The sequence below is a fragment of the Mizuhopecten yessoensis genome, unplaced genomic scaffold (assembly GCF_002113885.1).
Source record: "Mizuhopecten yessoensis strain PY_sf001 unplaced genomic scaffold, ASM211388v2 scaffold1419, whole genome shotgun sequence".
In the NCBI taxonomy this organism is placed as follows: domain Eukaryota; kingdom Metazoa; phylum Mollusca; class Bivalvia; order Pectinida; family Pectinidae; genus Mizuhopecten; species Mizuhopecten yessoensis.
The window spans coordinates 211,616-224,562 of NW_018404037.1; the positions used below are offsets into that span (position 1 = coordinate 211,616).

At 35.0% G+C, this 12,947-nt stretch overlaps 1 protein-coding gene across 2 annotated transcripts in view; it reads right to left on the reverse strand.

Moving 5' to 3' along the window:
• LOC110462039 (protein Wnt-1-like) overlaps positions 1–12,462 on the reverse strand; it is a 52,909-nt gene extending 40,447 nt beyond the window's left edge. The window contains exon 1 of one of the 2 annotated variants that reach the window (XM_021515826.1): positions 10,352–12,462. In XM_021515826.1, the coding sequence (XP_021371501.1) occupies positions 10,352–10,443 (92 nt within the window). In that variant the 5' untranslated portion in view covers positions 10,444–12,462. The remainder of the gene's footprint in view (positions 1–10,351) is intronic. The other variant, XM_021515818.1, reaches the window with a different exon arrangement.
• Positions 12,463–12,947: the final 485 nt, after the last annotated feature.

A 12,947-nucleotide genomic window follows, 5' to 3' on the forward strand; every position in this document is an offset into this window, starting at 1 on the left:
TTCTACTGTTCGTCCTAGTTACTGTAGGATGTGTAGTTCTACTGTTCGTCCTAGTTACTATAGGATGTGTATTTCTATTGTTCGTCCTAGTTACTGTAGGATGTGTAGTTCTACTGTCCGTCCTAGTTACTGTTGGATGTGTAGTTCTATTGTTCGTCCTAGTTACTGTTGGATGTGTAGTTCTATTGTTCGTCCTAGTTACTGTAGGATGTGTAGCTCTACTGTTCGTCCTAGTTACTATAGGATGTGTATTTCTACTGTTCGTCCTAGTTACTGTAGGATGTGTAGTTCTACTGTTCGTCCTAGTTACTGTAGGATGTGTAGTTCTAATGTTCGTCCTAGTTACTGTTGGATGTGTAGTTCTACTTTTCGTCCTAGTTACTGTTGGATGTGTAGTTCTACTGTTCGTCCTAGTTACTGTAGGATGTGTAGTTCTACTGTTCGTCCTAGTTACTGTAGGATGTGTAGTTCTACTGTTCGTCCTAGTTACTGTAGGATGTGTAGTTCTACTGTTCGTCCTAGTTACTGTAGGATGTGTAGTTCTACTGTTCGTCCTAGTTACTGTAGGATGTGTAGTTCTACTGTTCGTCCTAGTTACTGTAGGATGTGTAGTTCTACTGTTCGTCCTAGTTACTGTAGGATGTGTAGTTCTACTGTTCGTCCTAGTTACTGTAGGATGTGTAGTTCTACTGTTCGTCCTAGTTACTGTAGGATGTGTAGTTCTACTGTTCGTCCTAGTTACTGTAGGATGTGTAGTTCTACTGTTCGTCCTAGTTACTGTAGGGTGTAAAAGTTTGCTGTTTTGGTTTCCACTGAATTTCCATATTTTTTTTACATTTTGAAGTTCCTCTGTAGGTCTATCTTACTTTAGAATTGTAAAGTTCCATTGAAAGTCCTTGTTACTTTAAGATTGTAAAGTTCTGCTGTAAGTCCATGCTACTTTAGGATTGTAAAGTTCTGCTGTAAGTCTTTGTTACTTTAGGATTGTAAAGTCTCACTGTAAGTCCTTGTTACTTTAGGATTGTAAAGTTCTGCTGTAAGTCCTTGTTACTTTAGGTTTGTAAAGTTCTACTGTAATTCCTAGTTAGTTTAGGATTGTAAAGTTCCACTGTAACTCTTTGTTACTTTAGGATTGTAAAGTCTGACTGTAAGTCCTTGTTACTTTAGGATTGTAAAGTTCTACTGTAATTCCTTGTTATTTAGGATTGTAAAGTTCTACTGTGATTCCTTATTACTTTAGGATTGTAAAGTTCCACTGTAAGTCCTTGTTACTTTCGGATTGTAAAGTTCTGCTGTAATTCCTTGTTATTTAGGATTGTAAAGTTCTACTGTAATTCCTTGTTAGTTTAGGATTGTAAAGTTCCACTGTAAGTCCTTGTTACTTTAGGATTGTAAAGTTCTACTGTAATTCCTTGTTATTTAGGATTGTAAAGTTCTACTGTAATTCCTTGTTACTTTAGGATTGTAAAGTTCTACTGTAATTCCTTGTTATTTAGGATTGTAAAGTTCTACTGTAATTCCTTGTTACTTTAGGATTGTAAAGTTCTACTGTAATTCCTTGTTATTTAGGATTGTAAAGTTCTACTGTAATTCCTTGTTACTTTAGGATTGTAAAGTTCCACTGTAAGTCCTTGTTACTTTAGGATTGTAAAGTTCTACTGTAATTCCTTGTTATTTAGGATTGTAAAGTTCTACTGTAATTCCTTGTTATTTAGGATTGTAAAGTTCCACTGTAAGTCCTTGTTACTTTAGGATTGTAAAGTTCTGCTGTAATTCCTTGTTATTTAGGATTGTAAAGTTCTACTGTAATTCCTTGTTATTTAGGATTGTAAAGTTCTACTGTAACTCTTTGTTACTTTAGGATTGTAAAGTTCTACTGTAATTCCTTATTACTTTAGGATTGTAAAGTTCTACTGTAAGTCCTTGGTACTTTCGGATTGTAAAGTTCTGCTGTAATTCCTTGTTATTTAGGATTGTAAAGTTCTACTGTAATTCCTTGTTACTTTAGGATTGTAAAGTTCCACTGTAAGTCCTTGTTACTTTAGGATTGTAAAGTTCTACTGTAATTCCTTGTTATTTAGGATTGTAAAGTTCCATTGTAACTCTTTGTTACTTTAGGATTGTAAAGTTCTACTGTAATTCCTTATTACTTTAGGATTGTAAAGTTCTACTGTAAGTCCTTGGTACTTTCGGATTGTAAAGTTCTGCTGTAATTCCTTGTTATTTAGGATTGTAAAGTTCTACTGTAATTCCTTGTTACTTTAGGATTGTAAAGTTCCACTGTAACTCTTTGTTACTTTAGGATTGTAAAGTTCTACTGTAATTCCTTGTTACTTTCGGATTGTAGAGCTCTGCTGTAAGTCCTTGTTACTTTAGGATTGTAAAGTTCTACTGTAATTCCTTGTTATTTAGGATTGTAAAGTTCCACTGTAAGTCCTTGTTAAGTTCTACTGTATTTCCTTGTTATTTAGGATTGGTTACTTTAGGAATGTAAAGTTCCATTGTAACTCTTTGTTACTTTAGGATTGTAAAGGTCTGCTGTAAGTCCTTGTTACTTTTCCATTGTAATTCCTTGTTACTTTAGCATTGTAAAGTTCCACTGTAAGTCCTTGTTACTTTTCCATTGTAATTCCTTGTTATTTAGGATTGTAAAGTTCTGCTGTAAGTCTTTGTTACTTAAGGATTGTAAAGTTCTACTGTAATTCCTTATTACTTTCGGATTGTAAAGTTCTACTTTAAATTCTTGTTATTTAGGATTGTAAAGTTCTACTGTATTTCCTTGTTATTTAGGATTGTAAAGTTCTACTGTATTTCCTTGTTATTTAGGATTGTAAAGTTCTACTGTATTTCCTTGTTATTTAGGATTGTAAAGTTCTGCTGTAAGTCCTTGTTACTTTAGGATTGTAAAGTTCTGCTGTAAGTCCTTGTTACTTTAGTATTGTAAAGTTCTGCTGTAATTCCTTGTTACTTTAGTATTGTAAAGTTCTGCTGTAAGTCCTTGTTACTTTAGGATTGTAAAGTTCCATTGTAACTCTTTGTTACTTTCGGATTGTAAAGTTCTGATGTAAGTCCTTGTTACTTTAGGATTGTAAAGTTCTACTGTAATTCCTTGTTCCTTTCGGATTGTAAAGCTCTGCTGTAAGTCCTTGTTACTTTTCCATTGTAAGTCCTTGGTACTTTAGTATTGAAAAGTTCTGCTGTAATTCCTTGTTGTTTAGGATTGTAAAGTTCTACTGTAATTCCTTATTACTTTAGGATTGTAAAATTCTGCTGTAAGTCCTTGTTACTTTAGGATTGTACAGTTCTACTTTAAATTCTTGTTATTTAGGATTGTAAAGTTCTACTGTAATTCCTTGTTACTTTACTATTGTAAAGTTCTACTGTAATTCCTTGTTACTTTAGGATTGTAAAGTTCTACTGTAATTCCTTGTTACTTTACTATTGTAAAGTTCTACTTTAAATTCTTGTTATTTAGGATTGTAAAGTTCCACTGTAAGTCCTTGTTACTTTAGTATTGTAAAGTTCTGCTGTAAGTCCTTGTTACTTTAGGATTGTAAAGTTCCATTGTAACTCTTTGTTACTTTCGGATTGTAAAGTTCTGCTGTAAGTCCTTGTTACTTTTCCATTGTAAGTCCTTGGTACTTTAGGATTGTAAAGTTCTACTGTAATTCCTTGTTACTTTAGGATTGTAAAGTTCTACTGTAATTCCTTGTTACTTTAGGATTGTAAAGTTCTACTGTAATTCCTTGTTACTTTACTATTGTAAAGTTCTACTTTAAATTCTTGTTATTTAGGATTGTAAAGTTCCACTGTAAGTCCTTGTTACTTTAGTATTGTAAAGTTCTGCTGTAAGTCCTTGTTACTTTAGGATTGTAAAGTTCCATTGTAACTCTTTGTTACTTTCGGATTGTAAAGTTCTGCTGTAAGTCCTTGTTACTTTTCCATTGTAAGTCCTTGGTACTTTAGTATTGTAAAGTTCTGCTGTAATTCCTTATTACTTTAGGATTGTAAAGTTCTGCTGTAAGTCCTTGTTACTTTAGGATTGTAAAGTTCCACTTTAAACTTATTCGTATAATGTGACGTCACTTCAATAATGACGTCAATATGACATAACCTCAATATGAACGTCACAATGTTTTCTGCCAAATTATTTTTTCTATTTAGCGATTTGTTTGGTTTATATATCTTTCAGTCACATATAACCTCATATCCACATCCACAACCGTCCATGCTCAATATAGTTAATTGGTGACGTAACTCAACATTTGATTGGTAAATCGAAATCATTTGCGAGAGTTTAAACACGATATACCGTCCGCATATTTTCTGTCCCTTCGGCGAAATGAAATGATAATAAGCGACGTCAATAACTATAACGTCACCCCTAAAGGTAAATGTAATTCCGACTTAGCTCAATACGGCGTTACTGGCGTGAGTAACCCACGGCAGGCCGATACGTTTGCTGTTATGAATCGGAATATGGATAACCCTACTGTATTTTGATATATGCTTCGTGATAATACTATCGCAAATATCCAATTTACTGGCGACGCGGATGTTTGCGACCAAAATATCAAAATACAGCAATATTATAACCAGAATATTAGATCACGTCCACATTCCCTGAAATATCATTGGCGAGACGTGGTCACTTGTGAGTTATCAGTATACAGATTCGATGTTACTATTTTTCAGATTCTATTAAAGTTTTCCTTTACAGTTGTTACTTACTACAGTCAATAACGTCAAACCATCAAACCAAAATCTGACCTACAAGTCAGTGACGTCTTGGTCGACCTCCAATCTGACCTACAAGTCAGTGACGTCTAGTTCAACCTCCAATCTGACCTACAAGTCAGTGACGTCTTGGTCGACCTCCAATCTGACCTACAAGTCATGTGACGTCTTGGTCGACCTCCATTCTGACCTACAAGTCGGTGACGTCTTGGTCGACCTCCAATCTGACCTACAAGTCAGGCGACGTTTTGGTAGACCTCCAATCTGACCTACAAGTCATGTGACGTCTTTGTCGACCTCCAATCTGACCTATACATCAGATGACGTCTTGGTCGACCTCCAATCTGGCCTTCATATCAGATGACGTCTTGGTCGACCTCAAATCTGACCTACAAGTCATGTGACGTCTTGATCGACCTTCCATCTGACCTACATTATCAGTGACATCTTGTTCGACCTCCAATCTGACCTACATATCATTAACGTCTTGGTCGACCTCCAATCTGACCTACAAGTCATGTGACGACATGGTCGGCCTCCAATCTGAAGGTAACTGAAGGCAAGTCATATAACTTCTTGATCGAAACTGATATTTGATATTTACTGTACGAGTTTGAACTTAAATAAGCGATTTCTTCTTTTCGGTACTTACCGTATCAGTCAGAACTTTGATTGTCTCGTGAAACATTTCTTGCTTCTATCTGTAGTGTATTTAGCTTTTGATAACTCTTTTTGAGATATTTACGATTTGAGAAAACCACGAATAAATCCCATTCGTTTCGTCAGATACTTACAGTGGGCTTTTAAACTTTCATGGATTCGTGAAATTATTTTTGATTGTCTTTGTTGGATATCTACGGTTTGGGTAAACTACGAAGTACGATTTATTCTGTTTGTCGGGTTCTTACCGTAGGCTTTTTAAACTTCACGGATTCATGCTATAATTCTGATTCTGTTTGTAGTATATTTACGGTTTGAGTAAAACGCGAAATAAATCCCATTCTGTTCGTCGGGTATTTACCGCAGGCCTAGATCACAGAGGATTCCTAGTGTATATCTTCACCCATAAAGCCATGCCTTTGGAATTGACTATATGTGTAAATGTATTTGAGTAAAAATACATGTGTGTTTCTAGTTGCATGTAGGTCGTTAGAAGTGGTATCTCGTTTGTATGCTTTCAGATGTGGCATGAATTTGTGGCGTTTTGTAAATTATACTTTTTGTACTTGGCCAATATACAAACCAGTAAAAGATGTAACGCATGCAATGATCTTTGAATTTTAAATTTGTTATTTTTTATTTACTCAATGAAGTGAAGAAATAAGGCGAAAAGACGATGCACAAACAGAAGACTTGTTAGATCTCTATACATCAAAGGGTTTGGTCTTCCTTGATCTTCGGGCAAAATATCACTAAACCCATGCACGCGAGGCAATGAAAGCCTGGCTCATGGCGCAACGTTAAAGAGAAATTCCTTTTATCAACAGCACAGAACAAATGATTGTTTTACAAGTAAATCAAGATAGTGTTATAAAGTCTTCACAACTCTGGCTATCAATGAAACATAACGTACGACTCTGCATCTGTGGCTCCAGTCTCACCAGTTTGATGCGCAATTTGCGTTTACAAGAAAACAGCCTGTATGTAAAGGACACGCAACTCACAGAAAATATAACACGTCAGGTGTTCGTCTTTTTTTACATTCATTTTGAAAAGGTTTAAAAGGGACTTGTCAACATTTGAAGGTTTGTATTTACAAATGTTCATTATTGTCCCGGACATCGCTGCCGCCGCCCGGACTAATATTACTAAACGTTTTTGTTTACAACTTTTCACGTCTTCATATTGTGGTTAAGAAACTTTAAATGGACTTTAATTCTTTCAGTAAAACATTTGGGATTATGAAGTTTATTTTCTGTGTGTTTAAAGTATGTGTTTATTTCCTCGCCAAGTGACGACTTTCATTTCCATTCGGAATACAAATAAATATGCAAAAGATGAAAATTGGAAATATTACCGAAGAAGGTGGAAATTTCTACTCTTTTTGTGACTAGGAAACACAATCCGAAATATATTTGATAACCAAACCGTTCATAGATTATGAAGATAAGGTATGGAGTTCATATATCCTTGAACATCCGTTGTGTAGTTCACCGGCTCATGAACATAAGTGTCGATTGCTAACAACCCGGACGAGCTGAGGTGTATAGGACGACAGGCTCGCAATCTGCAGTAAGTATAGCACATCAAGTTACAAACCCGCTCTGGAAACTAAATATCCCTAAGGAATTAAACTTGAAAGACAGTTAACTCTGGGTGATTAGCCGGAGAAGATTGTGTCTAAATCTGGGAGAGGGGCAATGGGTTTTTGGACACGCCTCTATATGTGTCATTTAGCCTTGTGGAAGCTACCCGGGGTAGGACGTGAATTTATAAATCTTACTTGAGCGATTTGTACTGGGGTGTAGATATAAGGTTATCAAACGGTTAACATATCCACAAATAATCCCGAGTAAAAAATATTTTTACGACCTGGTATTTTAAAGTTATTTTAATGATACGCAAAAAATGGGGATAGCTGTCAAGCGGTTTGTCCTCGTTGTGTAGATAAGCACAAAAATGGTTAGATATTTGTCACAGATACCAAAATTAGCTAGAATGGATACATGATTTGCATGGAGTGAGTGTATATCTGTTGATCTAGACGAGACCAGGACGGCAGGACCTATTAGCATGCTAACCGGCTAATTAATAGCCACGGCTTAAACCACTAGATTAGAGGGCGATCTTCGATCTTCGATCATTAACGATAACGCTAGAGTTCACCCTCACGTTCTCAATGAAATAATTACAAAAGTGATTCCTAACGTTAATGAATTTCCGATTTACGTCACGTTTTGTTTATTTAATTGGTCGAGTAGTTTTAATTTTACAATTTATTGATTATATTTATATTTTCTCCTAAATGGTAGTTAGTTTTATTTTTAAACAAAATATTGATATTGTTTTGTTATTATACCTACTGTAAATGGTATGTTAGTATGTTCTTTTTCTAAACAGCGGTTTCAAATTAGATATTGATTTTTTATTGATTTTAAACAGAATATTCTAGCTCTTTTTTCTATATTGATGAATGTATAGTCTATTGGAGTTGAATCAATGACAACGGTTGTTGTCGTAACGTAAACTGTAACGTTTGGGTTATCTTTGCATGTGTTTTTATTTTATTTTTTTATTGATCTATTTATTTTTGTTTGTTTGTTTGTTTAATTATCGATCTATCTATCTATCAGCATTTTTCTTTAACTTTGTCCTTGATTTAAAGCTAAGTATTGTTTGTAACGAAATAGGATGTTATATTTCAGGCTGCTTTATTTTAATATCGCATAATAATTAGCAAAATTTAGATAAACTGCAAACTTATATTTTATTTTCCTACGCTATACATATTAGTTATGCACCATATGGGTATAAATCAATTACGAGATAGATTATCATTTAAGAGTTCTAATAAATATTGTAATGAAAGCGACATTCCATTTGATTTATACATATTCATAGATCTAATGTTGATTTATTTCCGTTGTACTTTGAAAGTATGTGATTAAACCTTCTTTGCAAACTCTTCTTCCGATTCAAATTGAATTAAAATAACTGCATTGATGACCGAGTTTGTTCAAGGTCTTCAGCCCCCACTGGCTCCCTAGGGCGGACCCTATCATGTATTTGTATATCAGAGTATCCTGATTCAATCAGTCCAGTTAGTGAGCACAGAAGCTGTTATCTATAGTTGAGCTAACTTGTCATTTGATGAGTGCAGGTCACGGAGTACAACTGCCCCTTTGGTTCTGAGCCTAACTCTGACAACCTGTTAGTTTCGCACTATTTTTATAAACACGTGCAACACAACACCTGTGATACAGATGCTGAATTAGTCCTTGTAACTGTGTCAATATTCCCATCCTTTTATTCCCCCTTGTATTTGTTTTATCAGAGTTTTCTACATCATTAGGGGAATTTGTCTAATTATTTTCTAGCAAAAAGTTAAACTTGTTTAGCTATAAAAATATGCTGTAGCTTTTTATTTTGAATATGATTTGAAATGCATTTTCTTTCTCTATTTTTTAATATTTAAATATTTTATCATAATGTAAGAAGAAATTCATAAATAATACGAACATATTGATGCCGTTTTTTGCAGTTAAAAATGTTTGCTCTCACGCAACCATTCTTATGAAGTAAAACAAATTTTAATTTTTAACATCGTGTGTCTCTAATCTTCAGTTATACCGGATTATTTTAGCAGGATGACAACGCTCGCCATTTACACTAACAGTTCCTCGATCATCCTGTGCTAGTGACCTGAATATTTGACTTTAAAATTAAGATATCACTATCGACGACTCTTGCCCTCGTTAGCAATTACGGTAACTCATCTTCTTACAATTATTATCTCCGGGACTAATATGAAAATTAATAAATTCGATTAAGTCTGGGACTTTCTGATAACGATAAGATTTCTTTTTCGTGCACCATTTTTTTTTTTTGTTATCTACTTTTGATTTGAAGGAAATGCCAACATTAAAATAACTTTGTCAATTAACATAAATATCGGCATCAATTGACATACCTAAACGACACTGTTCAGATCGGTGTTATCAAATAATAGAATAACGTTCGTCATACTGCGTAGTAACCACTGGTATCTTCGATAGGCCAATATATATAGATATATTGATTACCTGATCGGTACAAGACTATTGAATCGTATTAATTGGTAAAATACGCACATTTATCTGATTAACATAATTAATACGAAAATAATCACTTCGCCAATGGTCGATTTTCAATACTGAATGCAATTAAATTAATGATATATTGGTATTTTTACCGTATCACATCAGAGATCTCAGTAAATCGTTATATTAGCAAAATTGTATTCAATGATTATGAACCGTTTATGACTTCTATACGAAACATTGTTTTACCGTCTTACGGTGTACATTGTAATACTATGTTACGGTGTACATTGTAATACTATGTTACGGTGTACATTGTAATACTATGTTACGGTGTACATTGTAATACTATGTTACGGTGTATCGTGTACATTGTAATACTATGTTACGGTGAGTGTAAATGTGTTATGTTGAGTGTATATTTTATACATTGTGTCACAGTATTTTTACGTTCTGTGTATATTATACATTGCTTCAAAGTATATGTAAATTGTATACACTGTTTTACAGTATTTGCGTTTTGTGCATGTTATACATTGTTTCAAAGTGTATGTATATTTTATACATTGTTTTACAGTGTTTATGGTGCATAAATACATTATTTTCAGTGTAATATGGCAACTTTGTTTACTTTTATCAATATAACTCAATTTGTTTATATACATTTACCATCACGAACATTTTGTATATATATCATACTAATATTATAGTATATATAACAGTATTATACAAATATTCCATTATATATAATATTACACAAATATTCAAGTTTATATATTATGCTGATATTTCATTATATAGATCATGTTGATATTTCATTATATAATATTATATTTAATTACATTTTACTATAATAAATTTTGTCAGATACTTACCACCACTTCGTTCCCTTTAACTTTGTTTTCTTGCCTTGCCCGAAATGAAAAGCTGCGGTTAAAACTAAAATAATAAATAAAAGTTCTCGCATTTTATATCCCTTATTTCCTCGAGCCAAGATGATGTTCTGTGATGGCCTCACATGTCGTAATCCTACTGTCAGTTCCGTCCCCGAATCCGTCACTCGCGATACTGACGTAATGGTCAAGTCATTCTTATCTTTAGTGACGTAGAGATCCAAGTTTTTTACACCTTTGTCCAGAGCCTCGGGTGTGTTAATTAAACTCAAAGGTGTTAATCCTTTGACCACTTCTAGTCAGTTCCGGTCAAATCGGTCTATCTTTCTGATCGCCTGTGATTATTACATCAAGGGCCTGTCAACTCGTAGACAATAGGGGTGTCGGATGATTTGTTGTGATAATTAGCAGGGTAATTATCTCACTGATTACACGCCGTGTGTGTGACGGTCCCGGTAGTCCGTTACTGCCCCTACTGCTGTGTGTATACTAGGTCTCTCCTCCTCCTCCTACTTCGCTATCCTCATTCAACCTCCAATGTCAATGGCACTATTTCACTGACAATTATCCAACACTCTCGCCGATATGACTGGGCGGTTATTCAATAAAAAAATCAAAACTCTCATTTAAATTGCCAAATTATTGTAGACACTGTTCTGGCTGCCCGTTTTCTCAGTTTTCGACTTAATATGAGAATATAACCCTGTTATACATTTTCTTGATAAAATCATATCTGTTTCTTTTTGAACTTAACAAAACACACACGTTTCGGTACGAGGAGCGTAAATACTAGCTAGTATATCTCTCCACCGAACACACCACGTGTTGTACCGACACTTTCACCGAGCCTTCCTCTAAATATATATATACGCTTTCAACACCAATATAGTAGTGAATAGTTTAGGTAAACCACAACTATCGTATTTTTTTTCTTTCCAAAGTGATGCTGATGACATCATGGAAATTTATATACAACTTTGATTATGCTGTACGTCCCTGTATCTCCCCATCGGGACCGTTCGAGCCGGGCCGTAACGGATAGGTAAGGGCCGCCTTCCTCGGTGATTGACTGGCAGCCGACGTCCGACCACCTATCGAATCAGGCGACCTCAGGGATAGGGAAAGTCACCTTCTATTACTCAAAGCTTGTCCACTACCCGAGAAAGGTAATTCACCTTCTCCGAAATATCATTATTTAGAATGAGTAGCGTTTCCGTAGAAAATTCTACAGCTCTATATTATAGTGGCTATAATGGCTGTATGCTTGGCTGACGGTACATGTGCTGTACCGGGTGTCGTCTGAGTAAACCTGTTAAAGATAGGTTTGCTGAAGGTCTCTACACTCCAACACTGTTTAATACTGCCTTTAAAATCAATTAAATGCTCTAATGTAGATGTGTGGCATCCTAGTCCATCCCACTCCCCCTCATCTGGACACAACGCTCTGGGGTAGAAACGGAAGACATGCACACCTATTCGCGGTCAAACCTGTGGATCCCTAGTACCTATCATCAGCAGGACTGGTCAGGTGTTCTGGCATTAGTCCAAGGTAGTGACCATGTCACCGTCATTATTCAGTCGTCAAATCATACCATTAAATCCGTTTTTATGTCTTGGAATTCACGAATTATGGCCGGAGAACTATCACTTTTCTTAACCTTGGTATACCGCCATCGACGAGCGAGGCGACTTGGACGTGAGTGTAATTTGCGAACACTGTCCAATTTGTTCCACAGCCAATGAGAATCACATCACAGAACGCGGACAATGACTTTCCCTAATAGGTGCAAACTGTCCCACCATAAATTCACTGGACAATAGTTTCAGGGCTTGTCGATGACCACCGGATTTAATTTCCAGACACCAGCTCCAATTGAGCTATAAACTCGGGTACATTAAATTACCCCAACATTCCCGGAGTGTCTCGAGGGCATATCGCTGTAGATTCCGCAAAAATACGTCGAAAACTATAACATATATTACAATAAGGGTATTTATAAGCTAATGTATAAAAATGCATATAATATACATTCGTATATAGATATATACAAATGAATGTGTGAATTATTTAAATTGTTGTCAATTTATCGTCAACAGACCGTGGGGTTCATCGCTATAGTAATACGCCAGCACACAACAGTGTACATCTTTCTAAATGACATTAGGAATTTTACTCTAGTTCAAGTAGCGTATGACTTAACGTGTAGATCAAAACTACACCTACTAAACTGGCAACTGACATGTTCATAAAAATCAAAATGTTATGTCATTGTTTGTGCAGAAAAATATGCAACGTTAATAATTCAACTTCTTAAAATAGTTTCCGACATCAATTTATCAATTTAATCTACGTATATTTGTGTGACGATCTTTGTTGTGTTCCTCATTTTAATGCTAACTTTCCTGTAATTTCAGTAGAAAATGCGTTTGTTTTTTTGAATATATCTACGATTTTTTTATTTAGTACTACGCAGTCTATTTGAGGATTATAAAATTGTAACGTCATTATGATTATAGGATACTATGCTTGTATAAGATAAACTTTTTAACACATTAATTTTCTATAACGATTCGCATC